The sequence below is a fragment of the Lemur catta genome, chromosome 16 (assembly GCF_020740605.2).
Source record: "Lemur catta isolate mLemCat1 chromosome 16, mLemCat1.pri, whole genome shotgun sequence".
NCBI classification, from domain to species: Eukaryota; Metazoa; Chordata; class Mammalia; order Primates; family Lemuridae; genus Lemur; species Lemur catta.
Window position 1 is genome coordinate 25,477,815 of NC_059143.1, and position 26,952 is coordinate 25,504,766.

Sequence of the window (26,952 nt, forward strand, 5' to 3'; positions counted from 1 at the left end):
GTTACCTGATCATTTGAGTGAGGCCAAACTGAAATTTACCTTTGAAATATCTCTAAAGAAAGATCTGCCCAGAAAATAACTAGTATAAAAATTTGGGAGACTCTTTATCCTCTTCATGCTACAAAGAATTTTTTAAAATGTTAGCAGCAACAAGCAGTAAGCAAATAAATACCTTACCAGTTACTAATACACTTCCATCTGTCCCTTAAAGCAAACCTAACTAGATATTTGTCTAGCAAGACTATGATCTTATCATTGAGATTACAACAACTATAAGAAATAAACCTTCAGTATTTAAAATATCCTGGACTTAAATTTCTTAAATCCTCTCTAATAAGAATTTAAGTCATTGAAAATTGTTGCTGGGATTTTAGATTAAGATTCCCAAGTAGGATAAAATGACAGTAGTTAGTACATCGTGATTAGTGGCATGTACTTACTCCCCTAACAAATGATGGCTGATATTCTTGTTGTGGAAGTCTTAAGTACTATTAATTATACTGTTATAATTCTTTGAAGTATTAAGTGCATATAATATTTTAGGTTCATATTTTCTAAATTAGAGTAATGTTAAACAAAAGCAACAACAATTTTAATAAAGAGTTTTATAAAGGGGAAAAAACAGAAGTTTTAAGGAGTTAAGTCAGTTACTAAGACAAAAATAATTCTTATAGCATTCATGAGATAAAAAAGAAACCGCTATCTACCAAATGATTTTGTAGTAATTCATGTCACTATCAATTCTTATTTTGAAAAAATATTTATTTGACTAGTGTTCACTAACTGGTTAATTTTTTATACCACATAGGTTGATTTGTCAAGCCTAGTCCTTTATTTGCAGGTCGTAAGAAATCTAACAAGTCTTTATTTCTTCAATTGTACCTACTAGAAGGGGGGAGTGAAACGGAGAGTAACGTGGATTCTGAATTTGCACGGACTCAGTTTGAGGATCTGGTTCCATCACCAACCTCTGAAAAGGCTTTTCTAGCACAAATCCATGCCCGAAAACCCGGGTACATCCACAGTGGAGCCACCACGAGCACCCTGCGCAGTGACATGTGAGTATTTTCCACCTGGAGGCATTTTCTCAGCAATAGAACAATCTGTAGGGAGCAATAAGAAAATAAAAACATGGTTGTTTAGGTTTTTTTTATTTTGAAAGGGGACGTTGCAGTTTCTTTTTCTGCCAGAAGAGGCAGAAGGGTGCTACATTTAAATTGGGCATTGTGATTCTTTTCCCCCTTACAATTTCCAGGGAATATCGATAACCTAAACCAACCAGTGCTTATTGAGAGCCTGGCTCACCCAAGGTGCTGTGCTAGTTCCATACAAAATGGTATTAAAAGACTGCTCCCACCCTTCCAGGACTCATAGACTAGTTCAAGAGGTAAATCATCCTGTCCTTGGAATCTACTATATTTGGACTTAGAATGATGCTGGAAAAAGCTTCTGTTTAGAATTAGTATAAACAACATCCTGTAAGCACTTGGAATTGAAATAAGTAAATGTATAAAACCTCATTATAAGGAAGTTCAATTTGGACCCTTAAAAAACTTATTGGCAAAAGTTTTCACCCAATTAGGCTTCTGTAGCTTGCAGAAACCAGCAGAATCCCTGACGTCCCCACTAGACTTTCTGTGATCCTGGATCGGCTCAAAGTAGTCAGCAGAGGAAACCAAAGCTGAGAAACAAAAGCAAAGCTGGGACAGACCAGCAGAGCCCAGCATGGCAGAGAAAAGAATAAAACAGAGAAAATGAAGAAAATGGGCTGCTAGGAGAACGAGGCACTACAAGAAACGTGGGCAAAGGCCACCAAAAGCTGAGAAGGGGAATCGCCGAACACTAAAAATACTACAGAAGGGTGATGTTGCTTAATGTGAAAAGTACTTCAGACTAGTCTATAAAAATAAACTGGCTGTTTTAAAGACTCAAAGAAGAAACTAACCAGAGGCCCTTCTGGTGTTTTGGCTCGCAATCCAAGGAGTGAGTAAAAGATCAGTAATGATGGAGAATTAGAAAGAGACATGGTCTGAGAGCCAGCTGTGGAACAGCGGAGTGTGAGACCAAAACAAAACGGTTATAACAGCATGCTGCTGCTTTTTATTATGGTTTGCTTTTTCATCCTTTCCTCTATAATTTAGAATTGTCAGATTTGTTTGATATTCAAAATGGTGAATTATTGTCATCTGTTTTGTCTGGTAAATACATATATTTGATTTTTTATTATTAAGCCTCAACATGGTGGTTAATTAAAATTCTCTTGTCCCAATCTTAAAATCCAAGCCTGTTAAAGCTATCCCACTCTGCTGGCCCGGGTAGGCTGGGTAGCAGCAGTTCCAGCCTCAGACACATAACTCAGGAGTTGAGGAGGGAAAGTTCACAGAGGCCTCACAGACCCATTTAGGCTGGCCCCAAACACCCAAAAATAACAAGAACATGTTGTACAGATATAAATAAACATGAACGGCATTTAAGTTCCAGTCCAGAAACTTCTCCTTGACCACTCTTTTCATTTTAGGGGATATTTTAATATCTAGGCTATTTAAACATGTACTGTTATTTTATCCAGAGAATATTTCAGTCCTGTGATTTAGGTAGTGAACTTACGCTCAGCCCCATAAAGAGCTTTACATATTCTGGGATGAATAGAGAGCGATCATAGAGTCCCATATTAGTGAATGAGGTCATTCTTATCTATTTATTTCATAGTAGAATTTGTCAGATTAAATGGATGTTTTTCAGATTTAAAATTAGTATAAAATTTAAGGTCAAAAGCTATGGGTTAAAATATTAGCCCTCCTGGCATCAGTTAGCTGATATTCTGAGACTTTATTCTACTATAAAAATAAAGCATGAATGTATGTGTGTGTGCACGTATATGCACACATGTACAAAGAGGATTAAATTATGAACAAATGTCCTTAAGCATTATCTCACTAGAGGGCTCACTCTCCTTATAGAATGTGTTCTTGGGTTCCATTTAAAAAAAAGAAAAAGCCCTCAGCCTGGGAAAACTTTATATCCCCTCAAAAGATGTCTGCCTTTTTTAAGATTGTGGAATACTTAAAGGGCCAACCCATTCCTGTACACCTTAGAAAAACCATAGATAACCAATGATCACCAGACTGCCATAAAAAAATCACTTATGGAAATACCTTGATCATATATTGCTCTAAACCTCCAAAAATGTTTCAAAGTTTTCCCTTAGGTAAAAGAAGTCACGAAAGAGACTTGGAGGACTAAGGGGAAATAAGTGTGCCAATAAAACTACAGCTCGACCAGGCACAGTGGCTCATGCCTATAATCCTAGCACTTTGGGAGGCTGAGGTGGGAGGATCACTTGAGGCCAGGAGTTCAAGACCAGCCTGAGCAAGAGCAAGACCTCATCTCTACAAAAATTGCCATAGTCCCAGCTACTTGGGAGGCTGAGACAGAAGGATCATTTGATCCCAGCCCAGGAGTTTGAGGTTGCAGTGAGCTATGATGACACCACTGCACTCTAGCCCAGGCAATAGAGCAAGTTCGAATTCCACTCCTACTTGTCTTTTAAGATTTGCTCCAAAACACCATCTGTGGTTTATTCCCAGGGTTACAGAAGATGGGGATTCCTATGTGCGGCCTGAGGATGAAAATTATGAAAATGACTCTGTCCAGCAGCTGGAGAACGAGCTCAAGATGGAGGAATACCTGAAGCAGAAGCTGCAGGATGAAGCCTATCAGGTACAGGGGTCCAGGCCCACCTCCCTTCACCAGTTCTGCCTCGGCCCCTTGGTAGCTGGGTCTTTTACATCTGCAGTCCCCAAGCCCTGGCTGAGGACCAGTACTGTTTGTGGCCTGTTAGGAACAGGATGGCAGGAGGCGAGCAGTGGGCAAGCCAGTGAAGCTTCCTCTGTATTTACAGCCGCAGCTGCATTAGAGTCTCATAGGAGCGTGAACCCCACCGTAAACCACACATGCAAGGGATCTAGGTTGCACGCTCCTTATGAGAAACTAATGCCTGATGATCTGAGGTGAAGCTGAAGCAGTGATGCTGGCGCTGGGGAGCAGCTGCAAATACAGATTATCATTAGCAGAGAGGTTTGACTGCACAATAGATGTAATGTGCTTGAATCATCCCCAAACCAGCCCCCCACCCCCACTCCACATCCCGTGGAAAAATTGTCTTCTGTCAAACTGGTCCCTGGTGCCAAAAAGGTTGGGGACCGCTGCTTTCATGACTCACAAAATCAGTGTCTTCTTCCTTCCACCTTCCCTTTCCAGAATATTCTGATTGCACTCCTTAGTCCCTGTATTCTAGACAGTAAAAAATTTAAATACTTCTTTATAGCTGTCACTCACCACATATTCTTGTGAAAAGTGAAAAGAGGCCTTGTTATATTAGCAAAAATTTAGTAACTGACAGTCTAAACTCCTTCAAGATCATTAAGAAAGATGCTTTTTCTCAAAATTTTTTTAAAAAATGGATATGAAGAACAAGGCACAAGGAAATTGAATAAGCATAACTACACCTCCTCCCTTGAATTATTTGTCCTCAGCCTCCCTTGCTGCCCAGCTCGTGCCAAATACAAGTAAGTAGGAAAGTGACAAGTCTCATGGCAAGATGCTGGGGGAACTGAGGCCTGTGCTCAGCAAGTTGTGGATGGACAGAGTTTCAGGTGTGCTGTAGTATATTAACCCACCTGAGAATTCATGCAACTGGAAATAAATGTAACCAGTACCTCATCCAAAGGGTGATGCATTTTCCCCATGGAGATTGTTACTGCCTTGTTTGTCTTTCCAGTGTATTTCTTTTTCCTTTAACCCACAGGTGTTTTGGGGGGGATTCTGAGAATTCAGGGATGTCTACCTGGGTGATAGCTGCTATTCCCTGGGTCCCAGGGGTTTATTTTATCCCCTCAGACTTTCTGTCCCATTGCCAGACAAGCTTTTGTCACACTCTTAGGGCAGTAGTGGCCTCACTCACTCTGTTAGTGAAGAAAAGAGAAGCAGAGAGAATAAGTTATCTCGTACTTCACATGTTTGTAGATGAAGCCTTGAACTATTTTTCCAAGAAGAACGTAGCAACAGGGAAACTGAAGCCCACCAACTCTGCCCCAACAACCTGAAACAAGTTTTGCCTCTTTGGAATGTTCCATTAGCCCTTTCAGTTTAACGACCACATTTCAAAAGCAACTAAAAATGTTGATCTAGTCATAACAAAAAAGGGGGAAAAGGGAAAAAAAAGTGACTATATATGTGGAGCCATTCTCCCATGCTACAGAAACACAGTCACCCAATTGCAAGCCCATGGAGAATGTTCCTTTGGTCCTTCTGAGGCCCAAAGTAGCCTGAATGAAGTTGCCAGCGCATGTGGAGGAGCTCTGAGGGATGGTCCCATTCCCACACGGTCCCATTCGGCTCTGTTGCAAAGACGGAGAGGGCGATGTGGCTGGATAATCAACGTTCTGCCTCATGCTGTTAGAGACGCCTATCTTTGAGCTCATATCAGTGTCTGGATTTCGGTGGCAACAATAACTAAAATTCTAGAGGTTTTTCTTTTTCTTTTTTTTTTTTAAGAGAGGCAGACTTTCACCATGCCATACAAAACATTAGATTTTTATTTCTTTGAATGAATTAGGAATTTAACCTTATATGAGTAAGATGAAGGGAAATTCTATGAGTGACTTAAGATTCAATTGGAGTTTTTGCCATTTCTGGTAAAACTTCAGGTCCTTCTCTCTCCCCTTTCTTTTCCATGCCCTGTGACTTCAAGGGAAAGAGCAGAGAAGGGGCTGAGGGAGTATAAGAGTCCTGTGTGGCCCCTCTCAAGACATATGCACTGGAGAACGTTGACGTGGTTGTCCGTGAATGCTCTGTGAGCACATGGTTGGTGGATGGATCGGAACTCTACTTTCATTCACTGGACTCTCTCTCTCTCTCTGTCTTTGTGCATGGCTTCCAGCCAAATAATACACCAGCTTGACACCATCACAGACTTTACATGTCACCTTTCTTGTTTGTATCCTTTGTCACCCACAGGTCAGCTTGCAAGGTTGAATGCAATATCCTTTTATCACTGTCCTCTCAAGTAAGTACCCTCTTATTTAGGAGGAAAATGGCCACTGTACACTGAATTCTGATAACTTGCAACCTAAATTCACAATCACTTTCTCTTAGCTGTTTCCTTCTGTGTGATAAAATATCCTCCTTCTCTGCTGATATCAAAGAATCATCTCAGTCTATGGAGTGCTTCATTCTAATTCAGTGGAGATTTGCCAGACATCCTTGGGAGTGGACGTTTTACTCTCTTTATTAGGAAAATTGGCACAGAAACTTCTGTAAGACCAGAAATGCCCTAGAAAACCTCTGTGTCTGTGAAGTTCATATAGCCACATCACCAATCCGTAACAGCGTTAGAGTTTCAGCCTCTCGAGCCCTTGAGAAGGAAAAGTCCAAGCTTGCTCAGCACCTCTAGACATGAGCCAGCTTTTTAGTCGTGCTATCCTTGGGGCCCAAAAGATCAAATGTGTGTACCTTAACAAGTGAAAGCAAACTCATGTATTATTAAAGAAAACAAAAGAATCCAAACAGAGTAAAAATTCTGCAGGCTTACAATTTCAGAATAGCTGATTGAAATCCATTGCAAAATTCAGCAGGATATAAATTAATTTAAAATATCATTTATGTGGCATGTGATCCCACTCCAGGGAATCTACCTACATATGTGGAAAATCCTCAGTAATTTTTTAATGGAGTGAGAAAAGCATTTGACTGGCAGGATCACTTGAGAGTAGTGGTTTGAAGCTTAGGCTATGGACTCTAATAAACCTGATTACAAATATGGGTTTCACCAAATCCAAGCAGCATAACTTCAGGCAAATTATGAAAACTGTATTAGCCCTCAGGTTCCTCTGCACAACATATAGCATAATGCCTGCCTTATAGAGGAATTGTACTCACTGGGATATAGTTTTGAAAGGGCTTGGCATACTGGCAGACATAATAACATTTATTAAGGTCATGCACACATATATCTGTCCCTGTGTATAGTGATTTACAACAAACAGTTCAGTCCCTGGGAGCTGAGACAGTGTTTATGTAAGTGCATAGAAACCACCAGCACTGGGAACTAGCTTGCTCTCTCTCTCCTTTTATAAACAAGGCTAGGACTCAGCTGTGTGCAATGATTTGATACACCTTGGGAAACACTGTCGCAGACATCTAGATGTTTTCTCTGGATCCAGCTAATGGACATTGAGATGTCCCCCTATTATAGTTCAAAACTAACACACCTTTCTCAGCATTCCAGCTGCAATGGTCCAAAGACTTGTGTCTACATTGGCTATACAGTCTTTCCCAAACATGGATTCCTATAAGTCTAGAGGCCAGTGGACAGTAATCTCGATCCACACTGGTTGCTGATTTGAAAAAGGGACAGATAGCTCTTAAATGGCATATCAATTAGTAAAGAATACGTGCTAGCTCAAACACTGCTGACATCCTGTCTCAGTCCTCAGGTTAAGATGAAGCAAGTAGAAATCATGGCGTAATTCCTAAAATGATGGATACGTCATGAGCAGGGAGGAAGGATCTTACTGACCACCTCCCTTGGATTTGAGAACTCTACACCACATGCTCCCCTGATTCATAGTGACTAGAGTGAAAAAATTCCCAGGAGCTGTTTCTGAAAATACGCACTCCAGTTACAACAAACCTAGTCCCAAAGGAGTAGCCCTTTTCCTTGACTAGCATTCATTTTCTTTCTCTTATCTCCAGCAATTTGATCATTTTTTGGCTATACATTATTTAAACATCAGTAGCTAGTTCTTAGAAAAATATTTGTTGAAAAAGCCTAATAAAATGGCCTTGAATGAACCCAGATAAAAAGTGGCATTTGGTTCTTGTATTTAAAAGCCAAAAATTTGAGTACTCTGGAAGTTCTTAGGTCATTTTTTAAATCTTTTGTTGCAAATTTGGCAGTGAAAAATGTAACAGTTGTGGCCTCTGCCATTTACTGCACACAGTACCCTCCCTCGCTCGAATTCCACAGGACTCTAAAAGTGATCTCACCTGTCAGTCAATCAATCAATTAGGCAAAATTCATTGAAAACCTGGTGGAACACTGAAAAAGCTAGTGGCTTTTCAGATTTGCAGCTAGTTCTATCTTGCTGTAATCTTTCTTAATGTAGCCAAGAAATACAGTTGAAATTTTAGAACAGTGTATAATATTACAATATTTTTATTTATTTGCACTTTCTGACTGTGCTGCAAGATCAGAATTATCCCAAAGTAAAGGCATCTCTTACCCAAGGGTCCTGAAGCCAAATTCATCAGCTTCACATGAGTTGGCCGCCCACCCAGGCAGAGCCCGACATGGGTAAGGGGTAGGAGGGGCTGCCAGAGACATAGAGCATCCTCTGCTCAAAAAGAGCTTTAGGCCTATTTGAAAATAAATACAAATTTATCAATATATAGTACTAAAAAAAGAGCAAATAGAGTAAAACCTGGTTTATTGCTTTTCAACTAGCCAGTTTTGAAGAAACATTATACATAATGATATTCAGCCTTGAGTCCTCCGAGACTCCACTGTGGCCCACTCAAATCTTAAATTTGTACCTTTTTCATCCTTTGGCCACATAGTACAGCACTGTCCTTGGCCAGTCACACCCTAACTTCACAAATTGTAGGACTGGACCCAAAAAAACGTGATTTTTTTTCAAAAATCAACATGGCATTCTGATAGTGGGTCAGTGGTCTTATCTCCTTGTCCAAAAGACAGCAAAAATATTTCTGTTTGTGTTGCTTTAACCCTCCAGGTGCCTCAGGTACCCATTAAGAGAGAGACTCAACAAGCAGGACTTCCTGTCCTCTCTTTCAGAGGTACAATAGCAAACAATGTCCTAGGACATTCATTACTGATTATCACAGGGAGGGAGTAGGGTGTATGTGTGTGCATTGCGTGTGTTGGGGAAAGGGGGGACCCTAAGCTTCATAACCCTAATTTAGAAAACAATTTTCGTCTTTAAAAAAAAATTACACATTCCTTATTCCCAGGCAAGCTATAGTCAGACAGATGATGAAAGTAACATGAGAACTGGTGATGATGGCGAGCCCTGGGCCCACACAGAGGAGGAAGACAGCAGCCTGGCAGCAGTGTCACCGAGGAGAGGAACCACCACACGCAGCAGCTCCTGACAGACCCCCACCCCTAAAGATGTGTTCTGATGACTATAGCGCAGCTAACTTTCTGTTCTAAGATTTGTAGTTCGTAGGTGTGTGTTTTGAGAAGGAAAAGAAAAAAAGACTTCTGTTCAAAGCTAACTTATCAGCTACATCTTCTGTGACATGGCTCATCCCTGGTTAAAAAAAAAAAAAAAAAAAAAACACAGGCTGAAAACCCTCGCTGCTGTTACACACGATGGCAGTATTAACAAGCATTTTAAACCTTTGCACATGATATCGAACCTGTTCAGTTTACAATGACAATATTAATACTGTTTATAGCTAGAAGTTTGATTTCTGGATTCTTTGAGATTTTAGCAAAACAGTATATTATACACTGTACATTTTTTTTTCCATCGCAATTGGAAAAAAACAACCACCTGCAGTTATTCACTAACCCCAAAGGATTTGGTTCCTGAGTGCACAAAGTCAGAGCCCGGAAGCCAAGAAGGGTCCTTGGCCTGCACGGTCTGCAGTTGTCTCCAAGTCCCCGTGAGCAGTGACTTGAACCAAACACACCAGGAATAATCCATTCTTTTGGGGCTTCTTTCCAACTTGGGGTTGTTTTCTTTCAAGATACTCTAATAAATCAGCCATTGAATTTAGTGTAAATATTTTTTTCCAAGTAGATATCATATTAAAAAAAAAGGCAACATTCAAATTATATAGAATCTAGTTTTTAAAATCAGCACAGATCTTCTTAAAAACTGTGAACTATGTTTTGAAATACTCGTTAACTAAAGCTGTTTATAAACCACAGGTGCCATAAGATCCCCCAACGGACTAAAGTTATCTATGCTCTTCCATGGTCTTGTTCCTCTCGTTTTGGCTTTAGGAAGCATGTCTTTAACAGCACCGCTCATTCACAAGTTCCCCCAACAGGTGGTTTGGAGGCCTTCAGCTTTAAATGTACAGGCTTAAAGTGCGCTTGCAGACGTTCGCTCTCCTTTTATTTCTGAATGTTTATTGCCTTAGCTGGCCACCTGGTGTTCTGCATGCAGCCTTCTGTGGTCGCGTGAAAGGAGACAGGCTCTTCCAAGTTGAGTTGGGATTTTGCACTCAGCGAAAAGCTGAAGTGTAAAAGAACTGTCAAAGACAAGAAGATAAAAGACTCTGCGATGGTCCTTTATGAAGGCCCTCTGTAGGGAGCCCTGAAGACTCCCTTGGGGACCCTGGGAGAAATGAAAAAGTAATCTTCTGCTTGTTTCATGATTTGATGAAAAGAAAGAGAAAAGCCTGCAGCATATTGGGTACCTTATACTTAAATTAGCAGCTTCTCTGGAATTCCCGTTTCTCCTTTAAAAGAAAGAACATCATTTTAGAACAGTGGTTCTCAAAGTGTGTTCCCTGGACCAGCAGCGTCAGCATCACCTAGGAAGATCTTAGAAATTCAGATCCTTAGGGCCCTACCCAGCTGTACTGAATCTGAAACTCTGGGGGTTGGACCCAGCAGTCTGTGTTTTAATCAGCTTTCCAGGTGATTCTGATGCATGCTAACAATTAACTATTGCTTTAGAATAAATTCTCTGAAAAGGCCTTATTCAGAATAAGGAAGAAAGGTTCTGAATCAATCCCAAAGCTTCAGCGATTCAATTTTGCTTCCAGGGCTGGCAAAAACCTTCTCCCACCCTACACACCTAGACTTTAGCTGGTGGGTGCCCAGCTGAGTCCTGACATCTTCCAGCGCCCTTTGCAGAGGGCTGTGAGATGTTTCATATGCCTGCATTTGGTCAGAAACCATCTCCTTAGATGCCCTTTGGAACAAAATTGCTCACCTTGGGATAGTAAAATACTCGTTTGGCATTAGTAAGGAGCCCATCCTATCCCTTGATGTACTTAATCATACTTCCCTCCAGAGAACCCGCCCGACAAATGTCCCTGAGCACAGGCTGACACCAAAGTGGCACAACTGCACAGTTCTCGGATATCTTTGCACAGATGGGTTTTATTGTGGGTTTTGTTGGTGTGTCTTAATGTTCATCTCTTTTCCACTGCCCATCCTATGTGAAGCCATACCTCTCTAGACGGAGCAGGTGGCCACTGGTGCCTCATACTCAGTACTGAAAACCACGACATCCCAGCTACCTACATTGCTGTCAGCTCAAAATCATAGCCAGGTGGTTCTGGAACTCAGACCCTGCACGTGGCACTCAGCCACTGACTGGACTGAGCTGACATGTTCTCTCTTTATGTTTCTACACCAAAACGTTCGTCTAAGGTTTGAACTGTCCTGCTGATAACCTTCCCCCCTTGTCATAGCTTTCATTGCCAACCAACTCCATCCCATGGTTGTTGATGCCATCGTACAAAGCCATTGCAAGGACTCTGGAAACTGCCACCAATGACCAATTTCTGACTAACCAACCACCTTTTCTTTCTCTTAGCTCCACGTCAGCACTGAGACCAGACTCAAGCACCCCTGTCCTGTAACCGAGACAAAATGGCGTGTGTTGTTTTGGGTTTTTGTGTTTTTTGGTGGATTTCTTTCCTTGGCTCTCCAAATTTACTTTTGGGGCCTGTTCTAAGTGCAAACCCAGCAGGTTTCACCTGTCCTGTCCATTAGATACAACTATATCTTACGGGGGTTGTTTCTTTCTTGTTCCACAATGAATTGCACATCCATCTCCTTCAGAGCTGATGGCCTATTAATGAGCACTGGTCTAACACAGCCAACCCTCCCCCACAGCACTGTGTTAATGGAGGAAGGGAGGAAGGTCAAATCTACTGCATGGGATTCAGGAATCAGTTGTGGTTGGTCAGGACGGAAGTTGGGGTAAGTTTGGTTGGTCAGAGGGAGAAGTGCTGGAGATTGTGAAAAATGGATTCTTGAATGATCTCCTATAAGGCAGGGAAGGTTCATTTGTAAGTAGTAACGTGAACTGAATTGCATTAAGAGTATGTGGCCTTTGTTGTGATATACTATGTATTTTCTTATATGCATGAGCCAAACTGTTGCATCATAATTTAGCACTGATGTCTGCTTTTATTTTGATCATCTTTGTCCACCCTTATTAGTTCTTGGCTGTTAACTGTAGATAGATCTTGTAAATTCAGCAACCTTTGGTTGCAGCATTGACCTTGGTTTGATTCCATGCAAGGAGCCACCAACAAAAATTCCAGTGTCCTCAGAAGAAAGGGCGTTTTTACTTTTGAACCAAAAAGAGAAACAAAAAATCAGAAGCATTACACCTTGAAACTAATTAGCTATAAGACATTTTTAATTATGACTACTGCAATTTGACACCATTTGAAATAACCAATTCAGAGACACTAAAGATTTCATGATATTCATTGGTATTGTAACAAAACTACTATTGTATGAGTTTTTTTGTATTGCTGTTAAGTATTGTTTTGTGTGTGTGTGTGCGTGTGTGTGTGTGTGTGTTGGAACCTCCTGGGGACATGTTATATTTTGAAGTGATTAAACTATTTAATTGTGTGTCTATATTTTGGAATGGAATTATTTCTTCATTAAAAAAATGTTTTTAAAAACACTATATCTTGTATGTTTTGTTCCTTTGTTTCAATGAACCTTTCCTAAAGCAACATGGAGTTGTTGGGGCAAAGGGAAAACCTCCCTTTCGCCCTTGGAAGCTTCACTGAAAAATCAACACACAATAAAGCAGATTAATAAGAGAAGAGCTATACAAATTTGTTTTAACATGTATACATGGGAAGCCTCAGAAAATGAAGATGCGGCTCCCCAGTGGGAGCTAGTGATGATTTCATGGATATTTGTTAGTGTCCGAACTCATCAAATGACAGACATTAAGCACGTACAGTTTATCGTATATCAATTATACCTCAATAAAGCTGTTTAAAATAAACAAATACATACATATATAAATCTTGCAGGCACAAGTGTAAATAAACGAATCCATAGTGATAATCACTCCTCCCATTCTCGTTTCTACTCTAAGAACCTCTGATTTCCATGCAATGGACGGTTGGGTGTTTTGCTTACTCGAGGAGCTGATTCCTTTATAGAACCAACAGCAGAACCTGCAAGTCTGGCTCTACACTCCATGGATGGCATTTTTGGGAGATCTGACATAGAATGGGGCTGAAAGTGTGTGCTCACAGCCTGGGGTTGATTTGAAGCCCAGGAAAATGCTGTAAACACTCAAGAAGCACTAGAGAGAGAAATTAAGAAGCTCTCCATCAATTACAAGGGGAGATCCTGACTGAGATGATCAGGAGAGGACACTGACACATTCTACTTCCCTTAGAAGGGAGAGACAAGGGCATGTCCATAGGTTCCTGCCCTAGTTGCTGTCAGCTGTGTTGCAATGACTCAGCCCTTCATCTCTGAGAGGCCACATGTAGCTTCAATTTCCTTACCTCAGCATTTCCTCGAATTCATCAAATTACAAAAGTAACCTCAGGAGTTGATTAATTCTGATTTAACAGGTCTGGAATAGACTCAGGGAATCGGTACAGTATTTTTAATAAGTGCCTCAGGTGATACTCACAGTCTGATCAATTTTAAGAAATGCTAAGCAGTCTGGGAGGCCGAGATGGGAGGATTGCTTGAGGTCAGGAGTTCGAGACCCCCCCCCACCCCGTCTCTACTAAAAATAGAAAAAGTAGCTGGCATCATGGCACATGCCTACAGTCCCAGCTACTCGGGAGGCTGAAGCAGGAGGATCACTTGTGCCCAGGAGTTTGAGGTTGCAGTGAGCTATAATTATACCACTGCACTCTACCTGGCATGACAGAATGAGGCTCCATCTCAAAAAAAAAAAAAAAAAAAAAAACAAGAAATGCCATTCCCTTGCTACTCAAAATATGGTCCAGGGACCAACAAAATTAGCATCACCCAGGAACTAGTTACAAATTCAGAATCTTAGGCTTCAACCTAGACTTACTGAATCAGAATCTGCATTTTAGCAAGACCCTTAGGTGATTCATGTGCACATTAAATTTTAAGAAGCATTGACCCAGGCCCCAGATTTCTTCCTAGCCTTTAAGGAGTCCACTCATGTGGGTCGTCAGGGTATGGAATGACAAGCCAGGAGTGCTTTTTAAGCAAGGATAATTTAGTACTTGAATTGTAAAATTTTGATTTAATAAGTCTGGGGTGGGGCCTGAGATCTGCATTTCAAATCAGTTCTTACGTGATGCTGATACTGGTCTGGGGACTGTACTTAGAGGAGTAAAGCTATAGAGCTCTTTTACATGAGACAAATTCTAGGGAGATGGTTACTGGTGAACCAGGTACAATAATCCACCCCTGGCCTTTGGGGATCCCTGTATATATCAAACAAAGATACCCAAGTCTAAGGACATGAACGTGATAGAAGCACAGTTGGCTTGGAGCACTCAGGTGACATCGTAGTAGTTAAATCTATAACAGAAGCGCTGGAAGAGCTGAATTTAGGATTCTGTTAAAGAAGCTTTTGCTCCGAGAGGTGGGGCTTGTCTCCACGGTACAAGGAATCACACAGAAGCAGGACTCCATGGATCCAGTGACCCCAAAAGGGCAGATGTGCAGGTTGGGATAGGGCCAAGTTGGATGAGGAGAAGCTGGCAATGTTCCAGATTCACCATTCCAGCAGAGCATGCAGGCTGCCTGCCAAGAGCCCCAGGAAGAGGTTCTCTAGGCACCATGGGCACCAAGGATCCTGCCCTTGGGGAGGCTGCTATGATAGGACCCCTTCCCATTTGAAACTTCAAAGATACATACATAAGGATGTTCATGTAGCCTTGTCTATAATAGTAAAAAATTAGAAACAGCCTAAATGGACATTTATATAGGAGCACTTAAACTATTTGTGGCATGATGTGGTAGAATGAAATACTAAGAATCCATAAAAACGGTGATACAGAGATATATGTACTGATGGAAGATATTTACATATGCCAAGCAAAAAAAAAAAATCAGATTAAAAAAATGTTAGAATGATCTCAATTTTGTAAATATTTGAGTGGCAATGCATAAAAAAACCACACAGAAAAATATACACCAAAAGATTAACGATCTAAATCATGGTATTGTGGATAGCATTTTTATTATTGTTCTTAAGTTATTATATCTTTTCCAGGTTCCCTATAATAAATATTTAGAGTAGATGGGTGGATATATAAGGAACACTTGGGTGCAACAGTCTCTTTGATTTGGTAATAAGGATGCTTGAGTCAGCAACACCTCTGAAGGGCATGTCTAACAATGAGAATTTTCTTTGCCTTTAATAAACAAAGAATTCTCTTTGCCTATAGAGATGCCCAATAGCATTGTTATGCCACAGAGCATTGAAAATTATGTGTATGCTTGCTTTATATTAAATAAAACTTAATAAAAAATATTGGAGGCTTATGAGTCAAGTTAAATAATGACAATTTTTTTGTTCCCCATTTTCAAATGCTAATTGGTTCAGTAATGGATAGAAACAAAGCATGTGAATGAGTAATGCAGGCCATGTGTATTTTCATCTCTGGTCCAGCTGGCTCACATGTTAAATGAAGCTAAATAACACCTGTGGTTGGCTCCTTCACTTTCCAGTGCCTGGCTGTGCCGCCCCCAACAAGGCGTGCTGCTGAGGAGGAGTCTTAGGTAAGAACATTTGTTGAAACATAAATGGCACTAGGCAAATCATCTCTGTGGTATTCCATTTTTTCTGGAAGTCTTCTGTGGCTGCTTCAACTTGGGAAGAGCTACACCCTGAGAATACCTGAATAGGGCCGGTTAGACTAGGTCTTTGCCCTAGACCTCAAAGAGAAGCTTACTTTTGCTTTCTTTGGAATTATTTTCCTTGGCAAACACCTTCCCTTGCCATCAGTGGGTTAAGCAGGTAGGCCAAGAGGGAAGGAGGAAAGTACACACTTAGGTGTGCCTGCTCTAGGCAGAGGAATCTATTTTATTTTCATTTCATCCTCATATTACCCATTTCAAGAAAGTAGTGATATTTTCTTCTTTTAATGAAATGGAAGACTAAAAATCACAGAGTGATTTGCCCTAGAAAAACTATTGCTGCTTCTTCACCATGGCTATTTACAACAAGCACTCAATAAATGCAGGGCAGCCAACAGGACCCTGAGAAGAACCTGGGATACCCAACCTCTAGTTAGTCCAGATTATGCTTCCTTTTGTTTACTTGGCAGAAGAGTCCCTGATCATCCAGAAGTATCACCTGGGGAGCTCTCTTTGGGGTAAAAAACATCTGCAGACAAGGCAGAGATAGGAAAGAAGACCCCGGCATGCCATCAAGCAAGAAACAGAAGGGAAAACACAAGCCATTTCCTGCTTATGAGAAGATGGTGTGCTTCTGGGAGGAGTTTCAAAAGCAGGCTGCTCCCTCTACCCAGGGTTAAGTAGACTTTAGCCTGCCCCCGCTAGATATGGCATCAGCCAAGATTGAGATTCCCCCAAGGAGCTGTGCTCAGTTTCTTGGCTTTGGTTTAATTCCTGCTGCTGTCTTCTGGTTGCCCTAGCAACCCACATTAAGTTTGGGAATTTTTGTTTTGAACATTATTTGAGCTAGTAAAGGGAAACTGGGAGGCTAGGGAAAGGTGAAAAGAGATTTTTACTACCAAATTTTTTACTAAGACATCAGGCTCTGCAAGAATGCTGTGATGTACACTGAGAACTACCCACTCCTAAAACACTCCCGTAAGACTTCAGGGGCAAAAGTCGGGAGCAAGAGGGCAGGTCTGGATATAGAACACTAGACAAGCTTAGGGCAAGAATCTTTTTCCTGGTTCATAACCAATTTGGGAACAGTAAATAAACAATATTTTCCTCTGAAAAACAAAATCCTTTACAGTCTTAAATAGAAAAATAATGCTGCCTTTGGGGGAGTCAGTATATGAGAAAAGAGAAATATTTCCCTTCTATTGCTAAAAGAACCCTTGATGGAGAGAGATTAAAATATTTTAATGGGATAAAAAGGAGAGTATCATTTTACCAGAAAATTAAACCAAGGCTAAGAAAAGATACTGAAAACTGCATGCACTTCCTAGCTCTCACTGTCCACTACAAGGAAGCATACTTGTTCAACTGCAGAGACAGATGTTTTACAGCCATGAACTCTCTAGAGGCATGTGCAGTCCTCCCTCGGTATCTGCCAAGGATTAGCTCCAGGACCCTCTCCCCCAATCCCTGCAGAAACCAAAATCCAACAGTGCTCAAGTCTCTTATATAAAATAGCATAGTATTTGCATATAACCTACACATATCCTCCTGTATACTTTAAATCATCTCTAGATCACTTATAATACCTACTACAATGTAAATGCAATATAAATAGCTGTTATACTATATTTTTAAAATTTGTGTTTTTATTGTTATTTTTTTATTGTTTTTTTTTTCCCCCAAAATTTTTGATCTGCAGTTGGTTGAATCCAAGAATGCAGAACCTGTGTATGTGGAGGGCTGACTGTATTATGCAGGTCTTTCTTTGTAGTTAATGTAATGAACATTGAGCTATATAAGGAACAGTTTTCAATTTTTTTCCTAAAAAATGTACAAAGTCATATTTCATATGACTTAGCATAATGCTAAATTACAAGTTTGTGAAGATGAGTTGTTCTTCAGGCTACTCTTTTAAATATCAGTGGCCAAATAGTCTATTCCAAATAGACTCTGGTAAGTCCTAGAAGTGGGAAGTTGATGAGGCAGCCCATGTGCTCTAAAACTAGGTAGAAGTGATGCTTGTTCTGAGAAGTGGAGACACTGATTTGTATTCTGACCTCTAGGTTGCAAAAATACCTGACAGCAGTGCCAGGACTTTTCTCAGAAAGTGATTCAGCAGTTTGCCTGAGACTGACCCAGTTTTAGCACTGAAAGCCCCAAGTCCTGAGAAACTCCTCAGTTCCTGTCATAGCAGGACAATTGGTCACCCTAAAAGGCAGGTGGAGATGTTTGAGCACTGCAACAGGTAACAATTCTCAGTTGAATTTTGCATCATGAAGCATGTAAATTATTAATCTAGAATGGGATTTTGGTCCTGTTTCTAGGACAGAACATGTTTATTCTACCATGAATATATCTTTTTCAATCAAAAGCTTAATTTTTAAGAGGACCTCATTCTGATGTCCTGCCAAGAGGCATTAGCTGCAGAATTCACTTCAGGGTATCTAAAATGAGAGCACCTGTGGATTCACTTTGGGCTTTCTAAAATGAGATAACCTGTGGATTAGAGATGTTTATACATCTAGACGGCAAAGAGAGTCTGTTGAAATTAAGTTGAATTTTGGCATGAGTGATATTGAGTTTTTTGTTAAGACAGTGATTGGCTATGAGAATTTTTTCTTGAGGACATCTCAAAAAATTTGAACATGTCATTAACCTTGAAGGGAGGACATGACTTTGCTCATCTAGGAACAGAATCAAATTCTTTAGACACGAATTTAGACAGACGGGGCTAAGATTCAGCCCTGATTTTACCGTTTCATTGCTCTGTCCTGTGCCCACTGTCACCCACTGTAATCTCAATAGGGCCTTGAAACAGAATCTGGAAAGAAACATGAGAGCTTGGACTCTAGAGAGGGAACATACAATCTGGCCCTTAGAGATTTTTCTATTTATTGAATCAAAGACTAACAAATGCTGTAAAGATTTCTATTCTCAATTCAGCAAAGAGAAATACCGCCTTGATATTTCTGGAAAAGCTACTAACATGCAGTGAGATTTATATATGGCATTATAGAATGCCCCTATCCTGGAATTTCCAGAGGAAACTTGTTCTAACATAATTTCTTTTTAGTCTTTTAAATAAATCAAGATTTGAAATCCACGATAAGCAAATTCTGATGATCCAAAAAACCATAGAACACACCACAAATTACATAAAAATCCCCAAGATTTCCTGGATAAGATGCTTCAGCAGTTACCTAAAGAGTTCACCTCTGAGTGAACTTTCATCCTTAACAGTAGCTGATTATTCATTCGGATGGAAATTCAACTGAAAATGCTTTCAGTTCAATAGTAACTGCCAATAAAGAATTTTTGGCTGAACATTTAGATGAGTGTAAATCAGTTTTATATTAGTTTTACTCAGCTTTATGTTCCATATAGAGTATACTCCTTGAATGTAAAAATAAAAAATTAAAATCCTTGATATTTTTATATCAGAAGCAGTAGTTTTCTGATATGTATATAGACATATATATATATACATATATATCCATTCGTTGCAGTGACCAAAAGCCATTGTGGTCACAGCACTGATATGAAACCCAGAGTTTTCCTTATTTTTAAGTAAGTCATCAACAAAATTGCCCCCTTTGGACTTTTATAATTCCACTGTTTTGTGTGAAAAAGATAATTTATCAATCACAAGAAAGAGGCTTGAAGGTTATATTGGGATGCTAGCCAGTTATCAGAAAATATTACTAAGATCTATAGAATCAACATCGTTAAAATGTCCATACTACCCAAAGGGATTTACAGATTCAATGCAATCCTCATCAAAATACCAACATCATATTTCACAGAACTAGAAAAAATAATTCCACACTCTGTTTGGAACCAGAAAAGAGCCGGAATAGATAAGGCAATCTCAAGCAAAAAGAATGAATCTGGAGGCATCACATTACCAGACTTCAAATTATATTACAAGTCTACAGCAAAGAAAACAGCATGGTATTGGTAAAAAATAGAGATGTAGACCAATGAAACAGAACAGAGAACCCAGATATAAAACCATCCACATACAGCCAATGGATCTTTGACAAAGCAGACAACAACAAACACTAGGGGAAAGAAGCCCTATTCAATAAATGGTGCTGGGAAAATTGGATGGCTACATGCAGAAGAATGAAACAAGATCCATATCTCTCACCATGCGCAAAAATTAATCCAAGATGGATACAAGACTTAAATGTAAAGCATGAAACCATAAGAATTCTAGAAGAAAATGTAGGAAAAACTCTTCTAGGTATCAGCCCAGGCATGAATTATGAAAAAGACCACAATGGCAATCACAGCAATAGCAAAAATAAATAAATGGGACTTGATTAATTAAAAAGCTTCTGCACAGCTAAGGAAATAATCAACAGAGAAAATATTCACAAGCTATACATCTGATAAAGAGTAGACTTCACTAATCATCAGGGAAATGCAAATTAAAACCACAATGAGACATCACCTTACCCAGTTAGAATGGATTTTATTAAAAAGTCCCAAAACAATAGATGCTGGCATGGATGCAGAGAGAAAGGAATGCTTATGCACTATTGGTGGGATTGCAAGTTACTACAATCTCTATGGAAAACAGTATGGAGATTCCTCAAAAAACTAAAAGTAGACCTACCATTCGATCCAGCAATCCCACTACTGGGTGTTTACCCAAAGGAAAAGAAGTCATTTTATCAAAAAAACACCTGAATTTGAATGTTTATTGCAGCACAATTCACAATTGCAAAGATGTGGAATCAACCCAAGTGCCCACCAATTCATTAGTAGATTAATAAAATGTGGTATATGTACACCATGGGATACTATTCAGCCATAAAAAAGATGAATTAATGCCTTTTGCAACAATTTGGCTGTAACTGGAGACCATTATCCTAAGTGAAGTATCTAAAGAATGGAAAAATAAACACCACATGTATTCACTATTGAACTGGAACTAAGTGATGAACACACATGTGCAAAGAGGGAAGTAAAACTCAGTGGAAATCAAGCGAGAGCAGCAGGGAGGAGGGGATGGGTGAAAACCTACCTAATGGGTACAATGAACACTTATCTGGGTGATGGGCACACTTATAGCACTGACTCAAGCATTACAAAAATAATCCACATAACCAAAAACATTTGCACCCCTGTAATATTTTGAAATAAAATAAAATAAGAAAATATTATTAAGATCTGTAAATTACTCATCCACAGATTGACACAGGAGCCACTGTGCTGGATGGTGGGAGGGCATATTTGAGACTACTCCTTCCTGATTATGAGTAGTTGAGAAAGCCTGAATTAAAGCATGAGAAATGCTGAGAAAGAGGAAAAAATATTTTGGAATAGTCATGTTTGTTCTCTCCAAAAATGTATATCCCTAGTAAATTGTTCCTAATCGTATCCTAAATCCTTGTATTTTCCACGAATCAGCATGTACTAAACAAACGTAAGAGGATAAATGATTACCATTCCTTCTCTAGCAACATCTGTTTCCAAAGGAATTTCGGCAGAGTTTACAAGTGATGTCAGACTGCCAGGACAAAGATTACAATCTCACTAACTCTCGCCCTGGCATTCCTACCTCCAGGGAGCCTTGACTAAAGGCATGAAAGCCAGAGTTTGAAATGGGTTGCTCTACATTCTCCCTGAAAAACAAACAAAAGATTGGAAGCAGGAAGTGCTCATAGCTAGAGTTTTACTGAGTCCCGTAAATATTTACATCCAACATTTCACGAAATGTCCACTTGTAAAGATGTTTAGAAAAATAAAATAAAATTCCAAAGAGTAACATTTTCAGTTATGACGCTCAGCACCAACAAACATTTATTGAGATGACAAACTCCTTTAAGGTGTAAGGAACCACCAGGTTCTTTCTTTATGGACAAATACAATCCCCCATAGCCACAGAATAGTTACACTTCAGACATCTCCTAGGCTAGTTGGGATTTTATCAGATCCTATAGTTACTTTCTGTTCATCAGCTTTCACTGGGTATTCAGAAATTGGTCAAGAATGGATTTTGAGTGAATTATTTAGGCCAGGGACTCCAGCAACCACTTTTGACTGAGAAAACTCAGTATTGCGAACATTTTTAACATGGATGGAAGCAGATGGTATTTAGGTTTGCTTGTAATCTATAAAACAATGATTTAAAGAAATGCATCTCCTTTAGAGTTAAGGTTTGATGGATAAGGAGAGGACAGGAATAGAAAAGAACATGCCATGGACCGTTGCTTGGACCCACAGGAAGCAGTAATGACTCTTTCACAGCATTTATTTTTTCAGGTCAGAACTGGATGCATTAAAGAACAGAGGTGTGCCATAGAGATTTTTCACTGGATGACATGTAATCATTTGATTATATTTCAACTGTTGAATCATTACGTTTTGGCTATGTGACAACATTTCCAAAAGTCAGATGCTAACACTGAAAAATAAGGTGGCACCAGGAATCAAGATATCTGCACTGAAGGCTGGCTTACTTGATCCTAGGCAAATGACTTAACTTCTTATTTTCAACAAATGTCTCACCGAGAGTATGGATGCTTGTTTTAAGTTCTTTACAGATTTATTGTGATAATCAAATAAAGTAATGCAGTGAAATATAAATATAATCATTCAGTAATTTATAATAATACAAATGAAAAGCATTATGAAGAAATATAATTCACCATTCAAATATAACTATCACAGAGACGCCGTAGACCTGCGACCCGGAGCAGCTCAGAGGCGGTGAATAATAGCTCTTCAAGTCTGCAATAAAAAATGGCCTCCAATAAAACTACATTGCAAAAAATGGGAAAGAAACAGAATGGGAAGAGTAAAAAGGTTGAAGAGGCAGAGCCTGAAGAATTTGTGGTGGAAAAAGTATTGGATCGACGTGTAGTAAATGGGAAAGTGGAGTATTTCCTTAAGTGGAAGGGATTTACAGATGCTGACAATACTTGGGAACCTGAAGAAAATTTGGATTGTCCAGAGTTAATTGAAGCATTTCTTAATTCTCAAAAAGCTGGTAAAGAAAAAGATGGTACAAAAAGAAAGTCTTTATCTGACAGTGAATCTGACGATAGCAAGTCAAAGAAAAAAAGAGATGGTGCTGACAAACCAAGAGGCTTTGCCAGAGGTCTTGATCCTGAAAGAATAATTGGTGCCACGGATAGCAGTGGAGAATTAATGTTTCTTATGAAATGGAAAGATTCAGATGAAGCAGATTTGGTGCTGGCAAAAGAAGCAAATATGAAGTGTCCTCAAATTGTAATTGCTTTTTATGAAGAGAGACTAACTTGGCATTCTTGTCCAGAAGATGAAGCTCAATAATTGTTTGCATTGCTTTTTATATATATTTATATATATATATATATATATATATATATATATATATATATATATACAATCTGGGTCTTGGTTTTTGATTTACTAGTGTGAAGAAATAACTACATCTAATAAATCAAGTTTGATACAAAAAAAAAAACAAATATAACTATCACACACATCAGTTCCAGCAGTATAAGCTTATCTTAACTAATTTTTACGTTAAGAGAACTTACTGTGATCAATTCCCTTCACCTCTTTTAAGTCAAGGGCGTTGGTTCATTTCAATGAATGACATTGTTCTTAAATTAATCACCATAGAAAAATGGGTCTGCGCTGCAGACACCAATTAACACTGTAGTGACCCTTGCCCACTCCAGGTGACCAGCATCACTTCATCTCCCTCCCCTGCCTGCCAGTTCTCATTCCTCAAACCAGTGAGGGCAAAGGTTACATAATTGCGCAGTTCCTCCTCCACTTAAGCTTTGGTTCCCATAAACCAAAGGCCAATGTAACTGCCAACCAAGAAGCTGAAACAAACTCCACAACCATTACACTCCCCCATTGCTGCGATTTGACAGAAACTACCCAACTGGAACCACAAAAGAAAATATATAAGAGCACAAGAAAATCTGACCCAATGGCAAAGGAATGTTGTCCCCCTCCTCCAAGTCAATGCAAATGTGGAGCTGGTCATGAAAAAACCATCCAGGAGGGTTTCAGGCTCTGGTGTTAACAAGCCTGCTGCTCTGTTACTCCACCTCCACCTCTCCAGCCCAAAGGTTCAGACAGGAAGCCAATGGATGCATGAGAAGAAACGATACAGGGATTTTGTTTTAGTTTTTGTTTTTTTAAGAGTGAGATATTGAAAGCTGGCTCCCATTCCATGGCTGTGGGCTTTCCTTTAAACATAAACAGCAGCAAGAGCTGAGAGTGACTGCCATATTTGAATGCCAAATAAACACAAAATGACAAGCACAGATTTTTGGCTTTATATAAAAGCTTGGTTTTTCAACAACCCCTTTTGTTGCATCTAAAGACAATGGTCTCAGTGTTTCTGAGCCAGATTCCTGGGACTCTGAGCAGAGCCTCCCTTGCCGCACCCCAGCGGAGTTCACTCCACAAGTAGGGCTAATGTCCCCTTTGGGTTTGAAAGCAAGCCATTTCTCCCCTCCTGGCCATTGCTGTAGAAGTATTTGTTTATTGAAACTAAAGAGCAGTGGTATATGAAACTTGAAATTTGCAGACCAAGCCCCAGGGTGGTTTGATGAGGGATGTGCTCAGTGGTTTCCACTTAGTTGGAAAACAGTAGCTTAATCGTGAGATCTGCAAAGGATTGATGGGGAGGGACTTGCAGATTTATCCACTTCATTAATTCATTGTAAGCTCAACTTTCTTCTAAATCAGTGTTTCTCATTTTGGTTTTTTGACACTTGCAGTAGCAATAATTGACCTTGCTAGATGGAACTAGTGGGCTTTTTACTCTCCTTCCAGTCCAGCAGTTAAAACAAACCCAAAATTTTCTTGAATGGCTAAGTATCTCAGGCATGTGCACAGTTATGTACCTCAGTGCAGACATATGAGCCACTCAAATAAGAAGATGCCTGGTCATGTGTATCACCTTATCCTCAGACACCGCCTTTTTGAAGGTCTACATCAAGATTTCAAAGTTCTATTGTAAAAGCACTTAAACACTTGGGCGAGGTTACTTTTTTTCTTACTCTTTCCTTATCATCTCACAAAAGATTCCCCTCTGCTGAATTTTAACTTCAAGGAGGAGAATTGGATTCAAAACTGTATACTACTATTTTTAATTATAATTATTTATATGATATAACTAATTTCCCATTCTATTTAATAATTATACATGTAATTGTTATTTAATAAGTTTATCTAATTATTTAATAAGTTATTAAGAGAAATGATTTAAACATAAACACAGTGGCATCCATTTACCAGCTTTCTATAGCCTTTGAATATGTGGCAATAATAACCTAATGGAGGCAGTGCCCACTCAGTGGCCCCTTCACATCTTGTCTGTATGAAAGAAGTGATGTTTATGAAACCATCCTTTATAAAATTTATATGTATGAATATATATACAACCAGCCATGGTTCCCTTTCCTATAACTGATTACTACTCAGGAATCATATAGTTGATGGTCATAAAGATTCTTAGGTTTCTTCATTGCTCCCATAGCTAACATCACCCTTGTGAATGATAAGGCTAGTTTTTTAGATATCTTCTGGGCCCTGCATTCCAGTGGAACAGCTGACCCACCCAGACCAGTGGCCCATGCCAAGGAACTGACTCAACTGGTCTTGTGACCCCCACCCAAGAACTAACTCAACAAAGAAAACAATTTCTACGCTCCTATGGTTTTGCCTTAAACCCAGCCAATTAGCAGACCCAATTGCCTGGCCCTTTGCCCACCAAACTATCTTTAAAATCCCTCTTTCCCGAATTCTCAGGGAGACAGATTTGAGAACTTCCTCCCATCTCTTTGCATGGGGCCTGCAATCTTAAACTCTTTCTCTACTATAACCCCTGCTGTCTCAGTGTATTGGCTTCCTCTTGAGCCTGCAATCTTAAACTCTTTCTCTACTATAACCCCTGCTGTCTCAGTGTATTGGCTTCCTCTTGAGCAGCGGGCAATGAACCTGGTAAGTCTGTAACAGGTCCAGTTGCTTATAGCACAAAGATCCAGTTATTGAGACACCGAGGATTGCCAAGGAAGAGAGGAATTTCTTAAAACGGCAGACATCTTGTTGGGAGAATGGAAGAAGCTGCCTCAAATCCATCTCTCTGACTAATAGAGACCAAGGGCTTTTAAAGGAGGGGGCACATGCCTTGGGACAGGTCATGAAGATGGTGAATCTTGGCATCAGGAAGTCTGCCCAGGGAGCAGAGTCTGCCCAGAGATTCTGCCTTCAGAATCTCAACTCCTTTGTCTTGCAGAAAATCCACCATTTCAAGGAAACAACTCAAAAGATCAAGAAGTTAATTAAGAGAGAGGATTATTAAATAAATATATATATATATAAAGGTTATTGAAATTTGTTCATAGACCTGGTTACAGTGTTATTAAAAGATATGTATTCTCTGCCTATATACTCTCTACTTGTGACCTGCAAACCCAAACTGAACTCTGGATCTGGTAGAATTAAAGTAAAGCTGAGTTTCTACATAAACCCAAAGAACTGTGCACCAAAAACTTCATCAATAGCCAAATTCTTCTGTGCATCTTTAAAAAGTACTCTATGTATTGCTCCCCACACAATATTTTCTGAACAAAAGAAAACAGCAACCCCCAAACGACAGCCATGAGTGAGGATTCCCCAGATTCAGTTGTGTTGAGAGACCTAAGCAGAGGCAAGTGATCACATATATTTAATAGATAAACTTCACATTGGATAAAACTCCAAGTTTCAAAACAAATAACAGGAGAGAATGAGAGAAAAAAATATAAATGTTTGCTGGAATTTTCATCATTGGTGACGCAGGCTTAATACATCATTGGGCCTAGAAAATTTTTATGAGTCAACAAAATTTTCCTTAGGCACAGCCTATAATTAACAGAGCAGGGTGACAACTCAGAATTCAAGCAATGACATCAATAATGTAAAGGAGAGAATTGATGAGACCATCATTTTCTTTTTTATCAGAATTCTTCTTTTTTTAAACACTTTCTTTCACACTTGGCCTAATTTTTGTTAGCTTCTGGGACTATGAGCTTTGCCCTTACAAAAGAAAATGTAAAAACATAAGCAAAGAATGAAAGATAATCTTGACAAGAATAACATTCACTTAGAAGATGATA

At 39.5% G+C, this 26,952-nt stretch overlaps 2 protein-coding genes across 21 annotated transcripts in view; both read left to right on the top strand.

Moving 5' to 3' along the window:
* Positions 1–12,698, top strand: part of DTNA (dystrobrevin alpha) — a 339,927-nt gene extending 327,229 nt beyond the window's left edge. For 11 of the 20 annotated variants that reach the window (XM_045527842.1, XM_045527844.1, XM_045527843.1 and 8 more), the window contains 3 exons: positions 890–1,058; positions 3,588–3,720; positions 9,034–12,698. In XM_045527842.1, the coding sequence (XP_045383798.1) occupies positions 890–1,058; positions 3,588–3,720; positions 9,034–9,174 (443 nt within the window). In that variant the 3' untranslated portion in view covers positions 9,175–12,698. Of the gene's footprint in view, positions 1–889; positions 1,059–3,587; positions 3,721–5,752; positions 5,993–6,018; positions 6,068–9,033 lie in introns of those variants that run through there. The other 9 variants (XM_045527851.1, XM_045527852.1, XM_045527854.1 and 6 more) reach the window with 5 other exon arrangements.
* Positions 12,699–22,516: 9,818 nt separating this feature from the next.
* Positions 22,517–23,281, top strand: LOC123621559 (chromobox protein homolog 3). The gene is made up of 2 exons (XM_045527383.1): positions 22,517–23,165; positions 23,198–23,281. The coding sequence occupies exon 1, from the start codon at positions 22,586–22,588 to the stop codon at positions 23,135–23,137; it is 552 nt and encodes a 183-aa protein (XP_045383339.1). The 5' UTR covers positions 22,517–22,585; the 3' UTR covers positions 23,138–23,165; positions 23,198–23,281.
* The last annotated feature ends 3,671 nt before the right edge of the window (positions 23,282–26,952 follow it).